Below are 23661 nucleotides of genomic sequence, written 5' to 3'. Positions count from 1 at the left end.
TTTTTATTATATATATTTATATTTATTATATATATTTTGATAATATGAGTGAAAAATGTATCAAGTGAATACAGTTTAGGTGGAAACATCTCCCTTTTCTTCATTTTAAAACCTTCCTGTCGATATGTGGACCTTTTTTAGGGCATTTAAATAATGCGAATAATATTGGTGTTTTTTTTTTTGACGAATATAGGAAAAAACTTTATCCCGATTGGTGATCTTTCAAGCAGAAAATTACATCAATCTTCTCTTGAACGAGCAGACAGCACCATCTCATCATTTACAGTTACAACTACGTATCCGACAGTCCGAGTTAAATCTCCACAAAACTATCCATCACAGAACGTTTCCTTTTATTTACCAGAAGAATTTATACTTTGACATATTTTTATTTAGTTTTTTATGCGTAGAATCTCGAAATAAAATTCAGTATACGAAGGTAGGCTGAAAAGATATCGTTTGAAGACTGTTTATGTTATTCAGAAGTCCATAAGAACTTAATTGTTGAGGTATGACGTAATTGTCAAATATATTATTTAAACGACAAAATTAAAAAACGTATTAGGACTAAAAATTAGTTTTGAAATTGATTTTTATTTGATAATTAAATGTCAAATATTGTCCATTGATAGCCGCTATTTTTTCCATATTTTTACATATTCTTTCCACGTATCGAGCCATTTTTTGGGATGAAAATGTAATGAAACGTTGTCCAGACAGGTTATGACTCATATTTCAGAACTAGTAGTAATCAGAAGGAGCAAGGTCTGGAGAATATGGTGGGTGGGATAGCACTTTCTATTTTAATGCTTCCTGGTATTTTTTCACAGGTTTTTCAATACGTTGTCATGCTGAAGAATAACATTGTATTTCGGCTTTCAAATGTATAATTTTGAAACTTGAAAACTTGAAACTTGTATTTTTTGTGTTGTTCGTATTTCAGAAGTACTATTTCCCAATATTCCCTCTATATATAAAGAATCAAGGGTTGATAAAAACCATTTATATGAAATAGATTGGCAGAAGTTATAAATAACCCAGACGTTTTAAGTAAATATTACGAAGTGTTTTTTTTTTCGGGTGGATATTCATGAGTTGTTTCAATCATTATTTAGGGCTAGCCCTATTTGACAGTTTGGCTTAAATCTCCACCAGGCTATCCATCAGGATACGTGACCATTTATTTACTTTAAAAATGTGGACACTCGACACCTTTTGATGTGGCTTTACGCCGTTCAGGACTCTATTTTGCTTGACGTCCTCTTTAAAGAGTGTTACTTCTCGGTATGAAACTTTATACCCATCCTTTTCGAACCGAAACACCATTAGGATAGGAAACAATTTATAATATACCTGTCAAATTATTTCCACCATCTTAAACCAAGATAAATCAGGCTTTGTTGTAATCCTTTTCGGAATATATATATTTGAAATCTCAAAAATGAATCAATAGCTTTATTATGGGGGTGTGTGCGTATGACAGGCTCTCGATTAACAGATAAGCCCATCAAATATTTCAATGACCTCGAAAGCTTAACGTATTGATAAAATCTATTATTATCTCGATTAAAATAATTAAAATATATGCAATTTTTTGTTTAATTGGCATGTGTATTCTTCTCAATTAATTAATTATTTAATATAATAAATAAAATAATAATTTATGTACCGATGTTAATTATCCTAAGGAACATTTTTTTGGAATTAGGGAAATTAATTCTGCAATTTATTACTTTATGATAGCTGTCATAAATTTATTGTTTATTGTATATTAATTTATTATTGGTTTTATATGTAGTCAAATCGCCATGGATGATTTCTATTAAATGTGACCTAATCAGACAAATGATAGTGATTTGGCAACATGACTCATCCTAATGCCGTATTATCTCAAATAATCCTTTATTGCTTGGTAATAATCTTCTTGCTGAATAGCCGTGGTGACAGTTTTATCAACAAGCAGCAAGTTCATTACAATTAAGTTATTTTCTAATGCTATTTTATGTTTAAAATTTATCTGAATGGGGTCGTTAATAATCCGATAGTAAGTGTCGTGACTGTATGTTTGTTATTCGACGTTGTCAATCTCAATATGTCCATTTTGATGTTAATACAACAATTTGGGCATTTATTCTTAAGAGTGAGTATTAGTTGCAGAAAATTTCCAGCTGATTAAACCATTTTCGCAGTTCCTAATCTGTAGGGTGGCGCTGGAAGCAGTTGAGCAGAAGCGAACGTTTCATTAAACAAAATAAAGTTTTCCTGAGTTCCCTCTCGGTTAGAACATGGCTACTGTCGACCCTTATATTGTTTGGCAGTTCAGTCTTGGTCAATTTTCGTATAATAAATGCCCGAGGTGATAATAAACTTAGACACTTGCATTATAGTTGCTTCGAATCAATTTGCAATTGTTCTGGCATTTTACAATCTTATTAAAGCGACTTATCTACCTGGATTGTCTTGTAATTGTTGTTATTATATAAGAAATTTATAGTTTGCAAGCAGTTACAGGTTTATTGTGACATATGGTACATATATTAACTGCAATTATCTAGTAATTTTTCGTTCATATTGTTCTAGAAGTCTAGGTATAAGACTTGAACTAATATTGCGAAGAACTTTGATTTGGTAAATTTGGATTATGTTCATATTATATCTCTTTGTCCAACCTCACAATTGTACCCTGTAGGTCGACAGTAGTTTGTATAATAACAATTTATTGTGGTGTATTAATTAGGATTGTTGTCCGAGCAAAAAATGTGATGCAAATTTTTTTTATGTTTTAAAGCGAAATCTTCGATAACTTCGTAAATCCATGACCATCCATTCGTTAGTTACGTAGCGATAAGGATTGGTATTAATCGGATATGAATCGGAAGGAATTAATCGTAAAACTTTGTATTGTTAGCTTTGTATTACTAGTTGGTTTGATGTTTTAGTATCCAAATTGGCTTGATAATTGACTGATAAAACAATCTGTTTGGTTTTAGGCCTTCTGATTTTAGTATCTCCCGACTAACCAGTACAGTTACTTGACTTGAGGCTAATCTGCTCTGTTTTTTGTCCAACATAAGCTTTTCAATTTAACCTATTATCGAGATGGATGACGAGATATTGCTTGAGATTCTGCTTGAGGAATCCGGTAGCGCTCAAGTGATATAATTAGGTTTTTGTCATTTCGCAGCAACGGCAAACTAACATGGATGTATTAAGATCTATTAAGCTGTATTTTACAGTCTGTAATGAATTTGAGGATTTTGTTAACAGCTACTTTTTTATACTTTTTTTACAACCTTCGGTAAATGTTCCAAGTACTGTTTTTGTTGGGATATCAGCAGTGCAGAGTAGATACAGGAGTGGTCCTAAGACACTACCCTGGGACATACTCCAACCGAAATAGATTTAGTGTTGAGATTCTATATTTTCTTTCGAAAAGATATGATCCAACAGTTGACAACAGTTCTGTGGTATCAATTTACTTATCTTGTAGATTAGTCAAAAATTCCATACCCGGTAAAAAGTTTGTGAAATGTACAGAATATTCTGTGTACACGGCCAAGTTGTTGAGAGGTAATACCAATGTTATCGACAGTATTCTTTTAATATGGGGCTCATTATAAACAATTTATAGTTGATAAAAAGTTACAAGCTTGTTATATATTTTATATATAAAAATCATTGTCGTATCCTTAATAACAGCCGTATAATATCTTTGGATTATAAACTTGTAGTTTGAAAATAGTCTTAGAAACACCGTTATTACTTATTTATGTTGATTTAACGGCGCTCATACATAATTTAGTTCTAAAATGGCGGTCCATTTTAGTACAATAATCGTTTCGAATGAAAACAAAGTTAGATGGTTGCATTACAAACTCGGCAAATGAGTCAACGGTTGTTTTGGAGGATCTTCAGCCGGTTGAAACTTTAGTTGCCGTCTTGTACGTGGTTATTGTATTAGCGAAACGAAATTTGCTTCGTAAATTACGAGCGCGTATGATTATGGCAGATTTTAAGTTAAGACAGTTCGGCTTAGCAAGGGAAAGGACACGTTGTTTACTAATTTCTTGGCTTTCGCTACGAGATTAAGCCGTTAGGAGGCCGTTAGTAGCAACGCAAACTGAATTAAAGTTGTCTTGTTCTCGTATCGTTGTTCCTATCAAAAATTATCGAAACCATTGTTCCTTGTTGTACGCCTGAAAGAGAAAATTTGCTAAGGCATGATACGCGAACAAAAGCCTTTAGCGTCTTATAGTCTTGTGCATAATTAAATGGTTAATCGAAAACTGTTCGTGACGTAAGCTTTGTTGAAGCATCTATTTTTATTTATTGACGTCAGCAACTCGATAGGACTGAATATAGTTGCAAGAAAACAATACCAATTGCTCTATTATTTTATAGAACCAGTTATATTTGTAACTATTCTATTAGGACTGTGAATTAATTCTAATAATATAATCCTTATTGTAGACATTATTATTTTTTTGAAGTATGGTTCACTACTTTTTTCATAATTCGACATCACATGATTCCCACTATATAATTATTTGAAATAACTTTTTCTTTGCATTGTTATTAGTCGTTGTCGAGTAATCTAGAATTTATTATTAAAATAGGAGGACCTATCAGCCCCGTCTTAGTCTCTGGTATAATAGTGTTTGTATTAACACTGTTGTTTTTCTATTAAATACACCTCACTACACTAAACTACACAAGATAAAATGGTCTGGTACTTTTGAGTCTCTGTCTTGTTCTGATCTTATTCAAGAGCTCTTCAACTACTACTTCTGTATCGAAATGTCTCCTTGCAATTCTTTTGATTTTTTGAGTGACAGTAGATATTTGAAGGTATCGGTGTAAGTAATCAATTCGCTAGCATCTGGTTTTAATCTTTTCAACAGGACTTTTTCAAATGCCTCAAATATTACTGGAACTAGTAAGATATGTATATTATCTATAATTGCATTTGTTTTTTTTTTCAGGTTTTGAGATCATGATAATTTCCGCCATCTTCAAAACATTTGGGACATGTTTTAGTCATGTTAATTCCCTCTCTTGGTAGTTTTTGCAGCAATATGAGACAACTGATAATAAAATATTCACCGTATAATGCTCAAAACAATTACCCTCATTATGCAATTGTATTAAATTGCCTATTTTATTCGTCGTTTAAAAATATTTCATCAATAACCGACTAATTGTAAAATCAATTTCCATTTTACGAAGGTGAACAATTAAAAAAGGTGTGGTTGGAAATGCATTTTATCTAAAATAAAAAAAGAGTTTTATTCGAATAATTTAATCGCTTGGAAAATTGGAAAATGACTAAAAATCACTTTTAATTCTATTTTTATTGGTGATATTCTTCGCGTAATATTTTTATCATTCCGACTGTCACTGTCGAAGTATTCGAAAACTTTCCTTAATTGAAGCGAAAGCTATTGTATTAAGAAAAGTTATTTCTTTGTAAACTTATTAAACAGTCGAAAATGATTTCAGATTTTTCATATTACCAGGGTTGTTTGATAACTATCTGCCTTTGACACGAAAAATGTTTTTAGGTGTAAAATTTTCAAAATAATTATCTTGCAATTAAATCAGGTTTATTTTATATTAAAATTGCAGTTGATTTCAGTAATGGCATTATTTTTGACTAGGTTGCTCAGGTCATAAATTTGGTATTATCACCTGCAAATAATATCTTGATAGAAGGGTTGATATATGAGTAGAACAGTTTTAATGTAAGGGAAATATTTTTCACGTCATCAGTAGATATGAGTTACAGATAATTTAGCAGAAATGAGCATAGTTATATATACGGACGGTTTATAAACAAACTCATTCTAAAAATTAGCAGCGTTACCTCTGACCTAAGCTGGATACTTATTAGACTGCCCTTATACGTCGATGATATTAAAATTGAAGATTTCCTAGAGAAAAATTGCAGTTTAAAATTTAATTATAACAAAGTTACCTTTTTCTTTTATTTTTATTTATAGTTTCGCGCGTCAAAATGGGCATCAAGTCATAACGTGGATGTTTTTCGAAAGTATCTACGAATATACACTCGAAAGGAAGAAAAAGAAAATTTAAAATTTACGGTATATGACGTTTTCTCGCGTTTTCCGATACACCGGTTCGTATTGCGATGCAAAGGAAAATAGTATAAAGAAAAGGCTTTATTATAGAACTTTTGTTCTACAGTATAAATTAGATTTTATCCAGTAGAAGACGGTTTAGTTTTTCTTCCATTTTCAATACAGAGTTAAGATTAATATAATTCGTATAGACATTCATATTTTTATATAACGCCAGGATATTTGTATCAAACCTACATATATATTTATGCCTTTTATAGGTTTTTTTCTTGCCGACCAACTGGAATATTTCAATAGCCTCTAGGAAAACATGAATAATGGCATTGAAAATGAGACCTAACGTGACTTTTCCTGGAAAATATATACGGAAATGCATTGAAAAGGCTCTACGGTTTATACAATTTTCCTGAAAAACCGCATATACGTACCTAATTTATAATCCGGCAAATATTTGGAGAAAGAAATATATTTTTTACTATTATGTTATTATTAGATCAAAACACTAATATTATATTAGGGATTTATTCTCTAATATTAGGTTTGCTCTGTGACTGTAACTAATGTTACGTTACAATGTTTACATAAATGCAAAATGAGCAAACAGTAATTATACTAGTACTGCCATTTACTGTAACATGATTGTAATGGTCATTAGTAATTAGGGCTTTAACTAGAACAATACATGCAAAAAGAACGTTTAAATCAATTTTCTATAAGTTGTTTTGGGTATAAAATAAGAACGGGGAATCATAAACACCACAATTATGAAGCATTTAAAATGTTTATAAGAGAATATAATTTTTTTTCACGTTTTATGAATTATTCTCTCATATAAAATCATTTGCTATATTATTTTTCGAAAGCTAATAAAAGTACTTTTAATTTATTGTTCAAAATTATTGATACTTCGAGTTTCTGTAATTGTTTCACTTCTGGACCTAAATTATTTAGACCTTACTTTCCATATTTTTATTGAAATCTAACTAATGATCACATTCTTTTTGGGATTACTTTTCTAAAATCACCATAAACGCCTTTTAATATATATGAAATCGCTGAGTTAAATGAGCATAAAATGTTACCGTTTTACATAATAAATTAGTCTGGAACACCTGCAGCACTATTTGACAAAGTTACTACCCTACATTAATATTGGTGTTAATTTTTTTAAGAGAGCTCTGTTGAGTTTAAGAATATACAGAGGTCAACATTTTATTAGATTAAATTAGATTCATTTATATTTACATACTCAACTATCATCAAATATATTAATATTATAGATGTTTCATGATAAATTATTCTCGTCCATGATAAAATATCGAGATTACTGATTATGTTTGGTGTATAAAAATTCTGTTAGTATGATTAATTCGTATTCTATTAATAGTTGATGTCTTACCTGAGATAATTTTCCTCCACAAACTTGCCATACTTTCAGGGACATATCTTTTGAGCCAGTGATAATATGTTGAGAATCTATCGTCAACACAAAGCATGTTATTTCTTCTGAGTGTGTAACCGTGTATCTTTCATCGTCTTTCAGGAGAGACCAAATTTTTAGTGTTGTATCCCCATTTGTGGCGACAGCGTATTTCATATTGGTCGTAGTTTTGACACATTCACTAGGACCAGAGTATGACTGAAGGACATTGCCATTATCGGCGTGCCAAATAAATATAGTATCGTTTATATCACTGGAAATAACACGACTTGAATCCATTAACACGAAAACGGCAGTTATAGCCGCTTGATGCCTCTGAAAATTAAATAAATAAATAGTACCACCAGTCGTATTCACTAGACATTGGCCCATTTGAAAATCCCAAAATATTGTTTTGTTGAAGATTCGGTCGGTTTTTATAATGTACATCAGTGAATAAGTTTTTGACTTTTTTATAATAATAATAAAAATACGACAAACTTTAATTAACGAAAAGCCCTTATACCCAAGCAAAATAACCAGAAAATAGGAAATTTAATAGTATTAGTTGTGTAGAAATTTACATAACAATTTTAATTTAAAATTCATCACTTTTCATAATCCAGATTAAATTTTCTCGTTTACTCTTTCAACTTCAGTGTTAAATTTCCCCTCGATATGCATAAATAGGTCAAGAATAACTATGACTGATGTTTCGTAATCATTATTTTAGATAGATTTTTATTAACAATAGTAATAACATTGTTTTGAGTTAGTTGGTTATTTGTTAGGTCTGGTTATAGGTTTCTATGATACAGTCAATACATCCCTGAGTGATTACTTACGGAGAATGTTAAAACAAGTGTTCCAAGCGTTAGTCCCCATACTTTTACGCTCTTATCCTCAGAACCAGAAGCTACAAATAAAGCGCTGGGGGCAAAACTCACGGCGGTAACAGCGCCTGAATGGCCATTAAGTGTCAACACTAATTCCTGGTTATTTAACTGCCACACATTTACTAAATGGTCCGTAGCACCTGTTACTGATAGTTGGCCGTCTCGTGAAATATCAAGGCATGTTATGAATCCTGCGTGGGCATTTAGATGGTGATGCGTTTTCTTTTTCAATTTCAAGAAGTTCTTCACGTGATCGGTACTCCGGAATGGATAGAACATTATCCTGTTACCCCCTGTTAAGAAAAAATCAACCTCCATTACTAATTCAACAAACATTAACTTATTGGTTTAAAGAAATATCAAAGACGTACGTGTTCGATGTTTCTTTTTCATCTCGGAAAATATATGCCACCAAATAATAATTATATTTTTATTTGCCAACTCTTCGTGATATAACTGAGCTTTAAGATGTTATATTTGCACGAACTATTAACGAGGAAAGAGCTTTTTTACCTTATTGGCTCTCACAACGTAACATATTCGTACATCAAAGTTCGCAGAGTTTATTTGGGATGGATAAAATTTAATATACAAATCGAACGTTTTATATTTGAGTAGTCCCAGTAGAAAGTAGACGGATATTAAATATATTTCAGTTATTTCATAAAATATTTGTTTTGGAATAGAGTAATTTTAAATTTTGATCTTAAAATCATTGAAGTGACCATGTTTTTAAATTTTTTGAGCATTTTTAATCAGCATTTTAATTTCCTATATATACATTTAGTAGAATAATGTTTTAAATAGCATAAGTCTGCAATAAAAGTTGTTTGGGCATTTTGAAGTAATTTCCCAGAAGTAATGCCCAAAAGCCTAAAAGTGTCACAAAACCTTTAAACAGAATATATTAATATCAATCTAGATGGTTGATATACGTCATTTCAGCTACTTCTTGAATTACCCTCGTACATTGACTTATAAATTGAATAAAACTATTTATTACAGCGTTATTTTCAGTTTTCTAATAAAAATGAATGTGAGGAAAAATATGGAACGAAGTAATAATTGTATTTTTATTTGGTAAACTCCGATAGGATTACGATATTGGAGATTTGGTGGCTTTGAGATTATGTTTACACTAACTATTAAAGGGAGAGAAAGGCTTTTCCACGTTAACGAATTCCCGATAAAACAGGAAAATAATATTTGCTGATCATAACTGATATTTTTCATTTTTTGATCTGTATCTAATACGGAAAATTGAAGTGATAGCTAGTTTTTTTGTCACAATGTCATAAGCTATGATTGGCATGTTATTATATATATATCGATTTCGCATTTGCTTTGGCCAATCTCTTCTTTTATATTCCATATATTTCAACATGTTCTGTTTAATTTCTTCTAGTTTACTATATCTGTTATCCAGCTCAGAATTATCCATTTTACGATTTATAATAAATAATCAGTATTTATTGTAACGAATTAAATTACAAATATAATAAATGTAATCCTCCACAAGATCTAATAAATCGTAAAAGAATTCAATTAAAATAACTGTTGATGCTTTTTTAACTGAGGAGATATATAATCTAATATAGCTCTTGGGTTCAAATCCTGAAGCTGTATAGAAATTCAGAAAAAAATTGTTTCCACTTTACCAACACCGAATACTTACAATGCTTTCACGCCAATATAATTTCCAATTCCTACGGGAATAATAGCAGAAAACCAGCAAAAAGGTTTAGAAGCTTAAATAAAATCGAAACATGTGAGGATAAATCGTCTAAAAGGTTCGTATAACACATAAAAAATTTTGTATGTTGAATATGTATGTAAATATATGAATATATGTCAAATACAGTTAACGAAACACATTACTAAAAAATGTCAATTAATAATAGAAAAAGTTTAATTTAGATTCGTGTAAATATGTTTAAAACTTTGGATAGTATTTTTATTTAATTTCAAGTTATCGATACTTGCAGATAATTTAGAGATGTTTTGATTTTGAGAAATATTTTTTGTAAATTCTTTACAGTTAGTTTTTTATTGAATAGGAACGAAATAGTGCACCACGAAGTTAGTTTGTAACAACTCCAAGTTTGGAGTAGTGTTGACAACCCATGTAAATGAATGGGATAATTATCATATTTTTTGTGATTTATATTTTTTTAATGTCAAATACAGTTAACAAAATATGTAACTAAAAAATGTCAATTAGTATAAAAAAAAATTCAATTTCGAGTAAATATGTTTAGATAGATTTTCTTGGTTTGGGTAATCAAATAGTCGTTTTTTAATTTAAGGTTTCGATACTTGCAGATAATAAATTAAAATGTAACTTGCAAATTACTTTTATTTAGTTTTTTTATTTAACTGGAACGAGAGGGTCAACCACGGACTTAGTTTGTAACCGCACACAACTTGTAACTCATATACGATCAGTGAAAACCTACAAGACATTTCCTCTTGTGATTTATTTGTATTTTTTTCTTTTTTTAAATATATATATAAATAAAAATATAGCACTAATAATAGCAGGAAAATTCTATAAACATTGTTTTTACTGAAATAGATAAAATAACGAAACCTTTTCTGAGGCTTGATTTGTTTTAACTTTAACAAAACACTTTCGATGGTTTCACGTCAATATAATTTCGAACTCCCGCGGGAATAATGGTAGAGAACCAGAAAAGGTTTAATGCTTGAATAAAAACGGGACATGAGAGAACAGACCCCGAGTTCAAGGGGTGTATGAGAAATTGGACCTTATTGATTCGGGAGCAACAACGAGTGGCTGGTAAAAAGCCATTACAGAAATTCGGCTCGGATCAGGGTTAGAATTTTAAATAAAGGTTTTATGCTCTAGTTTTATTGTCTCGACACGTAAGAGACAAGAAAATGGCCAGGTTCTGATTTTGGTTCTGATATAGTGAGGCCGTTTAGAATTTTATTCATTACGGAATAGAATAGTGGAGCGGCTGATGTATTTTAAAGCTCCGAAGCTTTCGTCAGATAGTTCTATTACGGGTAAACAACGCTTTTTTCTCGGATGACTTTTACCCAAGCCAATCGCGACTTCAAAAGGTATTTTCCGAATCCCTTTTCGTAAACTAATATATTTTTTTCCCCAGACAAAACTGCCTATGGTATTTTGTTTAACGTATATTTTCTCTTCTTTATCGGAAAATAGGAGGCGAAATCTTCATGTGGTTTTATATTAGGATCTTGAATACATTTTTAAAGGATTTTCGATAGATAATGGAACAAAATTATTCAAAATTATTTTAAAATATGAAACAAGTCTCAACCGTTCATAAATATGTTTGCTGTGCTCTTTATATATACATATATATATATATATATATATATATATATATATATATATATATATACTCAAAGTTAAACAATCAACCTTATATATAAAACGATATTCGCGTGCACTTGGAATAATTAAATTAAATACCAAAATTAAATATTTTTTGCTGTTTATTATTTAAAATCTAAATGCAATGAATATTTTATGTTAGACACAAAAGCGATAATGATTATATTGCCGGTTGAAATAACATCAATACTTTTAATATCATCGAATAAAGTATCGTAATTTTGTTATGTATATGTGTCTAGTTGCTATACCAGTTGATAAATTTACAATTTACTTTATTATTTATTTTATAAAAAAATATTGAATCAGTTTTATTTGGGACACTTGGTTCATAAACCAGCGTTACTCGAACATTGAGGTAAAAATCTATGTCACAATTTTAAATAAAAAGTTTTATGATGCACTTTTATTATCTGAGAACGTGATAGGAAAGGGAACGAGTGGTTCTTGGCATCAGCTTTAGTTTCAAAGGTTGTTGTGGGTGTATCTTTTTACGTAGACTAATATATTTCCTACTGGGGGAAACATCTGCCTTTAGTATTTTGTTGTACGCGTTTTTTTCCTTATTCTCAAGAAACAAAATAAATTTACCCATGAGCTTTCTCGAAGGATTTCCGTTTCGCTCCTACGAAAAAAATGTCTCGTCCGGACTACTAACCCGAAGAAGCTGAGTGCTTTCTTGTTTCCTTTGTTCCTGTTTGATTTTACAGTTGGACAGATTCCAGCTTTTCATTGAAACAATGCTCCGGTCATTTATAATGATTCATATTTTTGTAATAAGCACCATGGTGCGTAAATATTTTATAAAAATAGCTCAAATTAGTCACGTAATTTTGTAATACAGCTATTAAATTTACTATAATATAAATTTAACACATTTAAAGTTAATAATATATTAAATTTATTAATAATAATAATTATTATTAATAATATAAAAATGTATTATAAAAAACACAAGCATAATTTGTCTTTTTATGATTACCGTTTTATAATAGACAATATAATAAATGAAATCTGTTAAATTTCTTGATATATATCACCCTGTAGTGGTATTACTCAAAGGCTACAAACCAAACATTGTGTATATAAAATAACAGCTGCACAACTTAATTAATTCAAATAATAACTTGACGTACTTAAAAATATCATAGTTATATATTGCTACAATTTGTGTTACAGTTGTCACTTCATACTCTGATTGTAATGTAATAGTTTATAGATGCAATATGGAATATTATAGAAAGAATCACATTTTACGTAAAATGCTACATATATCATTTATATTTTTTAGTAAGCAGTATATTCTATAAACATTGCGTTATCATTTTGATTGACATAGGAATTAAATATATTCCAATTAACCATATTCAGAGAAAATTTAATGGAATAATTTAGTTGCTATTGACGCTTGAAAATATGAAATTTAGTTAATTAAATTTTGATTTAGTGCTTTATACATACATAACGCTCATGTTTATATATTAACATTGTTTATTGCGTTAAATAGGGGAAAACACATATTTAGTAATGTTAATTATTACCATTTTGTATATATATATAGTTTATTTATACTTGTTTAATTCCGTCTTTTTCTGATTATATATTTAAAGCTTTCTGATTTTAAAAACCTGATATCATATTTGGTTTAATTATTATATTGTATATTGAGAGAAGTATTTTCTTACCTGCCGACAGCAGAAAATCATCTTTATCTGTTACTTTCACTGAAGTAACCTCTCCGTTTTGTCCAGATAATGTTTTAACGAGCTTGGCACTATGAATATCGTAAATATACACTTTTTTATCAGAACAACCCATCACAATTCGACAGCTATCCTGGGTTATACACAAGGATCTTACCTGTAAATATAAATGTTATATTATTCGTCACTAAGTTATCCTAATTTTTTTCAAGGAATTTAACTCTTAACTATGTTATAATAATAACTATATAACATTAATATAGATATTATTTTAATCTTGTTTTTTGGTCATTATTTTAAGAAATTGATATAAAAATATCCCGCACTAAGCTAGTAACATAAAAACTAAATACAATTTCGCGAAGAAATAAATTTACTGACCTATATACAATGGCTGAATAAAATCTCAATTAATTTTTTGATGGCGACTGATACCAAACTGGAGGACCCTTACCTTTTCTTTATGTTCTCCGAGTGTTATTGTGTGTACGTCAGTGCCAGTGGCAACCGTTTTTATATAGACTTTGTTGTCTTTACAGCATGCTACAAGCCATATACAATCCATGGATACGTCTAGTAGTTGAACTGGCGACGATATCATTATAGTATTTAATAAAGTGTAATTATTGAGGGACCACAGGCAAACTTTACCATCTTTGCTACCAGAAACCATTATATCACCGTGAGAAGTCACCTAAAATTTATTAAACACGTTTTTTTTATTCATAATCAATAATAAAAGCCCGGATTTAACAACACATTTTTTTCAAACAGCAAAATACTTGTTTCATAGCACAATTTATTTATTTTCTTGATAATCGCTTCTTTACCAACGTAGCTGGGGACCAGACCATACGGTGGGTAAAACAATAAAAAAATGTTTAGTCAACATAATAGAATTAAAGTTGCTTCACTAAAAGCCCTTTTAAAGAAAGCACCAGATTTTTACAATCTTTTTGACGGCTGTGGTTTGAGGGTTAGCAGGCCGCGTCATCTATATGTCAGATCTGGCACTTATTAAGCGTTGATGTGCTATTTCAATGTACAGAATGAAGTTTGCATTAAAATTGTCCCTCGAAATTTTTTTCAAGTTTGAAAAAATGTTTTTTGTGCATTAATTATATAACTGCTCTGATATGCAGTTCAAACCAGTGATATCCAGTTAACGAAACGCAGTATAATTTAATCGATTGAAGACATAATTAATCGAATAATAATTACCTTAATTGCGGTTACTGGTCCTCTGTGGTGATCAATTTTAGTGACGATTTTACCACTTGATAGCGAAGATATAATAATACTACTAGCTTCTCCACCACTGATGATAACGGAATTATTTAGAGCGCTGGTTATACATAAAATAGGAGCTATATGATCCTTTATAACCAATTTTACATTTAAACCTTTTAGATCCCATACTATTATGAGTAAGTCATCAGATCCTGTCAATAAATATTGGCTTTGCTTGGTTACAGCCATACAGTTTACTTTCTCCGTATGACCTAAAACGTTACGAGAAAAGAAATTAATTAAGTTAAAGAAGAAAGAAACGATTCAACGTAAATAACGCGTATAATTATATCAGTTAATCCTAATCATAGATAATGTATTTTGTTTATTGTGTGAATTAAACTCTACGCGATTTAAAATTGGTCTGGCTTTTAAAGCTGTGCAATGACAATGAAAAATGTTGGTCATCATCTTGAGTTACACAGCAACCACCACTTTAATATGAACGGTATGAATCTACCTTTATCTTTCCGGAACATTACTTAAATAAATGACTGCAAGCGTTTCCAGTATATTTCGTCGTAGAGCAGTGCAACATTTAACAATCAAAAAGTTTTAACGAGACTAATACTAACTACAAACACTTATAATTTTAGACGATTTGTTCGATGCGGTATTTTTAAATATAGTAATATGTGAAATTATGAATACTTTGTTTGATTTAGGTTATTTTAGGGTTGTCCTACAACAAAATAATTATTATTTTCGATATATATGATGTATATGATATATATGATATATATGATATATATGATATATATGATATATATGATATATATGATATATATGATATATATGATATATATGATATATATGATATATATGATATATATGATATATATATATATGATATATATGATATATGATATATATGATATGTATGATATGTATGATGTATATGATGTATATGATATATATTTATTTTCACTTGAGGGTTTTTTTATTCTATCCTATTATTTTATTAGTTTACTAATTGTCCATCATTTAAAGGTAAAATGATATCAAAAACACACACATCGTCCCGGTGTTTTCTGGTTCATCATGTCATTTTAATTAATTTTAATATTTTAAAATGTTTCTGTTCTATTACTATGTTCCATAACTGCCAGTTTTTAAAGCCTTTTTTTCTATTTCCATAATAATTTGTAGACTTTTACGGTTTTTTAAACTATCCACAAGATTTTACAACTTGATAATATTAAAATTTCGTGACTGAATCAGTTTAAATACATTGTTTGGTCTAGACCATTTCACTCCTCTCCATTCGTCAGAATACAGTTATTTGTTCGACTACGTTTTAACAAGATATAAAAAATGAATAAATCACCAAGTTCGAGACAGTGAAACGTTCATGCCGAAACCAGTGACGTAGTAAATTTATTTTGCGTTTTTTATTACGTTTTTTTAATAGTTGCAATGCGTATTTTCGCTAAATCGCTGTCGGAGCAGCAATGTTTACTTTTCACACATCGGGAAACTTAAGAACTCGAGAAAAGCTTTATGAATTTAGAAACTTGGGAGACCAATGTTTTTGCAATGGGAATTGGGAAAGTTTTTAGACCGTTCTGGTGGTTTAAATATAAAGTTTGCTTTTAGAATTGGAAGAAAAGAAAAAGTATTTCAAGGAAGTTTGCCCTTTTAAATGAATACAAAACTGAAATTGGATACGCTTATTAATAATTCATGGTTAAACAATTGAACTACTAATATTAAAACGGTCGTGCTCTTCTGAAAATTTCCTCGAACAAACTATGATTACGTTACAATTAATTCTCAATAAATTCAAGGATGCGTTAATTAACAACTAACCTAATTACAAATTTGGGTCTTAACTTATACCAACATATATCCTCAAAGTTGTTTCAGCCATATATTAAATTAACTAGCTAACATTATACTATATTCCCAACAATATAAGTTAACGTTCTTTTTATATACACGTCAATAAATAACTATTAAATAAAAGTTTATAACATACAGCATAAACCCTATATGCCCTGTTAAAACACCTTTTATTATTCAAGATATTTAACGTTGTAAAGTATTGATGCTTTTAAAGAAATTACCTTAATATTTTAAGCCAAACACCTAAAAATCATTATTCGCATAAAATTTATGGGAAAAGTTAAATAAAATGTCGTTAGAGCCCTCTACAAAAGCTTTTATTTCAGTTTTATAGTGTTTCTCTTTGCCTTACACTTGTGGAGTTTGTTATTAATGTTTTTAGTCTAATATTTATATTAATATTGATTTCACATCTATTTTAATAAAAATAGATTCTTTACTTAAAATAGTTGCTTTACACGATTTTATTCTTTCGATTATATTTTTTTAAAACATCTTACAAATTATATAAAATTTAATATTACTAAAATTTTATCTAAAGAATGTCTTACCTTTAAACACGTGAACAAGTTGGTTGGTCATTATATGCCATAACTGTGGATCTGTATCAACCACAACAACAACATGTTGCCCATTTGGAGTACATTCAATTAATCTAACGTCAGGTGTTGTCATTACCTTCGACTGAGTTGGAAGAGGTGGTTGAAGCCAATCGTTTAAAGGCACCACTAATGGCAAGGTAAACCCATCGCACCATGCCATAGCAGATGTAACTAGATCACTCATTAAACCACCACCTCTTTCTGTCACAGGTCTTAACCAAGAAATTAACTAAAATATATCAATTATTTTCACTCTGTTATTACTGTATAAAACGAAATAAATATCGAAAATTATGATAATTAACGAACAGGTGTATAGGGTTAATATCGATAAACTCATTGTAATTACTATTAATTTATAATCGATAAATTTAAATATGACATAATGATACATTTTCTGTATAATACTGTATAGTTCTTCTGTTGTAAATATTTTATTGAAGTAGCTTAAATTAGTCACGTAATTTCGTTGTAACACGCAAAATAACTATAAGGATGACTGTAATATAAATCTAACGCACTCAAAATTAATAATATATAGTTGGAAATGCTGTAAAAGAGGTTTAATACAGTGTAATAAGGTATTAAAAAAACGTAAGCATAATACATCTTCTTATGATTATCATTTTATAATTGAGAATATAATTAACGTAATATTTTAAATTTCGTGATATATCGTACCCTCTAGTAGTATTGTAGAGAGCTACCATACACCAAATATTGTATATGTATAAGAACACTACAAAACTTAATTATCTCAGAAAATAATTCGATATACATGAAAACATAAAAGTTATAAACTGCGAATCCTAAACAGCTAAAATAATGTTAGTATTTTTAATGAAAACTAACCAGGTAATCGTGTTATAGAGGGCGCTATGTACTTTGATTCCAGTATAAAAGTTTACAGATGCAATTTAAACCTTATATGTGGAACATTATAGAGAAAATTACATTTTTTGACCGTATTTTAGTTCATTGCTTTGCACAATGAAAAAAATACAAATTATACTTTAACTAATGAGTAAATTATGGAGATAATTTATAGGCCCTATAAATGTAAAGCTGAATGATTTTCAATTCACTATGGCAAACTTGCCATTAACTTCATAAAACACATAATACTGGGTGGCTAACCCCGAAAGATAAATAAAGGAATAACGAAGCAAAACTTTATCGGTTCACTGCGCTAGGTTTTTCCATTATCCGAGGAAGGAGGCCCAATTTTCCTGACCAACGTGGTATTTAGTTTAGACTATCTATCTCAATTAGTAGTTTCTAAGCAGGACAATTTACCTACGCACCCATAATATAACGAAATGTTTTATTTGATTAATTCGTAGATTAATTAATATATTTTGAAGGCCAGATAATTAGTACTATTGTAAATTATTGTTGTAATCATTAACTTAATGATTATTTGTATAGATTTCCGTATTTATGAAATGACAGTCATAAATAATTAAATTAAGATCCGTTTTGAGTCCTAGCATCCTCATAATTATGTGTTACAATTATATATAGTTTGGTTTATAAATTAATAGTCTATTAGCTAATCGATATCAACAAAGTACCATTAATAAACTTACCTGTGTACCTAATTGAAAGGTATCCCTAGTAAGGACATCTGTGGATTTCCTGATTGAATAATAAACCAATTCAATCTCTCTATCTAACAAATAGCAACGTACATGTTCCAATAAACACCTGAGATAGCTAACTGAAAAGGTTTGCAGCTGGAAAATGGGAAAATATTTCTCTTAGACATAGGATGGTTGTTATTAAATTCTTGATTTTTGAAATATTACATCGCGATGTCTAACGAAATGCTTAGTGCAGCATTATGGTGAGTAATTGGCCCGTAGATATTTCTTTTATTGTTTATTTCTTACCTCACTTCAAAATCGTTAAATCTCAAGGCTAGTACAGAATACGACTATGCGAAATAAAAATCTATATAACTTTTGTAGCTCTGTAGTATGGTTTTCTTTAGTACGACGTATATATTTACTGCAACCATAAATTGACAAATCAAAAAATGTACCGATATGTTCTTATTTACCCCAAGAAACAAGGGAAAACAAATAAATTATAATAAAACACAAAGAGGGAAACCCTGTACAAAGGTTTTTTTCCACCTCTCAAGTGTTTTTAAAAGATAATATATTCGGATTTGATATCAGACATAAATAAGTAATATATATATATATATATATATATATATATATATATATATATATATATAAGGTTTGGTTTTATAATACAAAATTTTATTAATTTAATGTTGCTAGTACTGCTTATCTGCTTATATCGACATATTCGTACTCAGGACTTGTTTGCCTTTTCTATTAAGTTAACATTATTATATTATTAACAATTATGGTATTTTTTTATTTAACATTTTTTCTGCTGTTTTAAAGTTCGATATATTATTTACCTTAAAATATGTGTATTTTTTATTTACACTGTACGTATTAAATATACATATAGATATTGTTGTAAAAGTGCTCAGAAAAATTTGGTATTTTTGACTATTTTCAGACTTTAATATCTAATTTTTTTAATAATAAGGACATAATAATGAATATATGCTATCTAATACAACATTTTATGACAGATATGCTTGTTTTATAATATTTTACGTATATCCGATATTTAAGAAAATAAAATTAATTAAACTTTTAATAAAATTATTAAGATTCCGCAAATATTAGTATATTATCTTATGTATTGCTTATATCGCAAAACAAACTCTTTTTTTTTAATTACTTCTCAAAATATAGCTGCTTACCAATTTAGAAGTCATTTGGAGTTATGAACAATTTTTGCATTTTTTCCATGTATAATTCAGGAAAAATAGCGATTTTAGGCTATTTTCAGGGTTTTATCTCTAATCTCATTAATAATAAAGATATATCAATAAAAATGTACTATTTTATGCAGATTTTTATGTCGGATCTGCTAGTTGTATTATATTTTACGTATTTTCTATAGTTAAAATTTTATATTTAAAATTAAATTAGTAATAGAATTATCAACATTCCAAAAATCTTAGTCTATTATCTTATATATGGCTTATATCGCAAAACAAATACTTTGTTTGTTAATTACAACTCAGAATATAGTTTCTTGCAAATTTAGAGCCCATTTGGAGTCATGAGCCATTTTTGCATTTTTTCGATATACTTATATACTTAGGAAAAATTGCCTAAGATTTTTTGCCATTTTCAGACTTTTATATTTTATTTGTTTAATACTAGAGATATAATAATGAAAATGTGCTGTTTTATGCAAAATTTTATGGCGAATCTTCTAGTTCTATTATAATTTATTTATTTCCTATATTTAAAAATTTATAATTCAAATTAGTGTTTTTAGTGAAATTATTAAGATTCCAAAAATGTTAGTATATTATCTTGTATGTTGCTTATATCGCAAAATCAATGTTATTTTCATTAATTACACCTAAAAATATAGATGGTTGCAAATTTTGGAGCTTACTTGGAGTCATGAACAATTTTTGCTTTTTTTCCATGTATATACTGAGGAAAAATTGCGATTTTTGGCTATTTTCAGGCTTTAGTCTCTAATCTCGTTAATAGTAAGGATATAACAATAAAAATGTACTATATTATGTAAAAATTTTATGACGAATCTACTAGTTCTGTCATACTTTACGTATTTTCTATAGTTTATATTTTATAATTAAAATTAGACTTTTAATAGAATTATCAAGATTCCAAAAATCTTAATATATTATCTAAAATATTGCTTATATGGCAAAATAATAGTTTTTTTCGTTAATTACGCCTCAAAATATAGCTTACGCACATAGAGGAAAAATTACGATTTCGGGTTATTTTCGAACTTATTAGGACTTGAATAGTAGTCAAATTAAGATAATAATGTCCGAAATATACATTTAGAAGTGTTATCAAATTCATAAATCAACTAAATTTAGGGAATCTTTCTGTGTTTCGAATCCTAATCTGCTAAAAATCAAAAAAAATCTTGTTTAAATCGAAAAGCCTCCATTTTCAGCTACTTTTTTAGCCTTTGTATGGCACAATAAATGATTCGTAGCATTTTTCCGTTAAAAGGCAGCAACGTTTTCAAAAATGCTCTTAATTACGACATAAAACACGGCTGGATTCGTGAAAAAAATGCGAAAATGAATATTTTAGTAAATGAAAAAGTCATTGGTGCCTCCTTTTCTTCTATTAAAAACTCGTAAATAGCTCTGCACTTTCAAAAATAAAATAAACAGCCTAAATAATGAAACTTTTTTCTGTGTCACCTCAATATTCTCTTTTAGGGTAATTTTAAGTGTAAAATGTTAATGGAATCGTTAATATTAGGGCGTTAAACGCTAATAACGGGTTTTACAAAAAAAAAATACAATGGAAACCTTTTAAGCAAAACGCTTTTTACTTTATGTTTTATGTCGTAATATTCTTATCATTGAAAAATATGCTTTTAGTCGCTGTAAGCATCCCCTTATTTTACCTAATCTACGTTTAATTTTGTTCCCCATATTTTATAATTGTTCCTGCATCAGGATTTACTTCATTAAGCCCCATACCTAAAAAAAGTTTCTTTTTCTTTTATGGATTTTATTGAGATCACAATTTAAATTAATTTGTTCTCCATTAGCATAAACTTTTTCTTTCTTTTTTTCCTTTCAGTGTTTTAGGGAGTTTAGGGAATAAGAAAAACCCCCAGTTTTTTTCTTGTTTCTTTGGAATGTAATAAATATTACAAAGTTGGCTAATTAATTTGGAATAGCTTTCAGAAATTCTGCTACTTTCTGTTCCGAAAGTCCAACAGAACTTTTATTATCCCATATAAAATAGTTGAAGGAGGAAACAGTGAAATATGCTCGTACAACTTTTATTTGAATATATTCGAAGTTGGTTAAGTTATTTCACTTCTTATTGTTTTAGATATTTCAATAATAAATAAGATTTAGTAAATTTTATGGCTATTTGCTAAGTTTAAATGGATTTTAAATGTTTTTAGTTTTATAAGATAAACACTATTTTATGATTTGACAAGCCTTATAACTATATTTTATTATTGAATAGAATTTATCTGAACTTACGGGCATTTTTACTAATTTATTTACCAACTAGTGTTAACCTGGACTAGATCTACTATTTAACGTGGACTCTGAATTACGGTCATTAAACTTACTCACTGCCGAGTGATCAACTTGGGGATCATCCCAGAAAATATCCGGTCCAACTCCAGCAGGATTCCAACCCACGACTATCGCAATAATAGGAGGGCCACCCTGTCGCCAACAATTTTCTACAGTTGTTTTTGGCATAAAACAGCCAAAAATCAGAGGGAGTAAAATCTGGTGAAGAAGGTGGCCTTCAATCAACTGAATTCCTCAGTTAAAATAAAAAGCGCCATTTCTTATGGAAAAAAAAACCATTAAACAGCCTAGTATAGTTCAATATGTTTGGTTAACTCGAAGGGATATTTTCCCTTATTATTCTTTTATATTTTAATCATAAATATCACTTGAGTTTGGTACAGAAGGTAGTAAATTTTATTGATATCAAAAATGTATGAAACGTTCGTTCTCAAGATTTTCTTCTTTCTCCTTTTTCGGACAATTTGCCAATATAAAAGAAAATAATTTAGAAAGGAGAAAAATATAGTTCGGCTTCTTTAAACAAACACGTTTATTTTTATCTAGAAAGCACTAAAACTGCATTATTTATTAAGTTTCGTATTTTTGTTTATTTCCTCGGAGAGTAATAAATATTATAAAGGTGGCTCCAAAAGAAAGTACAATATATTTATATATATATATATAGCAATGGAATGATCCCTTTGTAAAATTGTTTTTCTTAACCAGTTTAAATTGAATAAGCGGTGAAAACATTTCAACGACGCTATCAACCCTAAAAGGTCAATATTTAATTGATGTCGAAAACTTTTTCGTTTTACCTTTTGCAGTAGTTAATAAATTTTCTTGATTTGTAGTATATATTTGTTATTTATGTATTTGTTTTCTTTTTTACTTTATTTTTCCTCGTTAAACCATAGGAATCGTAATTAGATTAAACTAATATCATATAATGTATTATTATTTCGACATCCGAATTGCTGATTTTAAATCAAACAACAGTGTAATAGGAATATATGTTTTTAAAATAATGATATCATGCACTACTTTTACATCAGAAATATTATTATGTATAACAGGTGTAGTAAAGTGTTTCTTGCAAAGAAAATACTCAGGAAAAATAGCGATGTTTACCTATCTTCATACTATTATCTTTAATTTCTTAAATAATAAAGATATAGCAATGAAAATATGCTGTTTTATGTAGAATCTTATGATAAATATACGGGTTCTATTATATTTTTCTTATTTCTGATAATTAAGAATTAATAATTAAAAT

At 29.0% G+C, this 23661-nt stretch overlaps 1 protein-coding gene across 2 annotated transcripts in view; it reads right to left on the bottom strand.

The window, feature by feature from the left end:
* Positions 1–23661, bottom strand: part of LOC143197767 (protein qui-1) — a 93983-nt gene that overhangs the window by 16052 nt on the left and 54270 nt on the right. Inside the window, exons 13-19 of one of the 2 annotated variants that reach the window (XM_076406496.1) lie at positions 18832–18978; positions 17192–17471; positions 14727–15007; positions 13960–14199; positions 13488–13662; positions 8364–8707; positions 7498–7854 (exon numbers count right to left, since the gene is read on the bottom strand). In XM_076406496.1, the coding sequence (XP_076262611.1) occupies positions 7498–7854; positions 8364–8707; positions 13488–13662; positions 13960–14199; positions 14727–15007; positions 17192–17471; positions 18832–18978 (1824 nt within the window). The remainder of the gene's footprint in view (positions 1–7497; positions 7855–8363; positions 8708–13487; positions 13663–13959; positions 14200–14726; positions 15008–17191; positions 17472–18831; positions 18979–23661) is intronic. The other variant, XM_076406497.1, reaches the window with a different exon arrangement.

The sequence above is a fragment of the Rhynchophorus ferrugineus genome, unplaced genomic scaffold (assembly GCF_030347505.1).
Source record: "Rhynchophorus ferrugineus isolate W39M unplaced genomic scaffold, kcgeb_rfMv2 rfM5, whole genome shotgun sequence".
In the NCBI taxonomy this organism is placed as follows: Eukaryota; Metazoa; Arthropoda; class Insecta; order Coleoptera; family Curculionidae; genus Rhynchophorus; species Rhynchophorus ferrugineus.
Note: the sequence above shows the minus strand (reverse complement) of the source record. Positions and strands in the feature narration are given on the sequence as shown.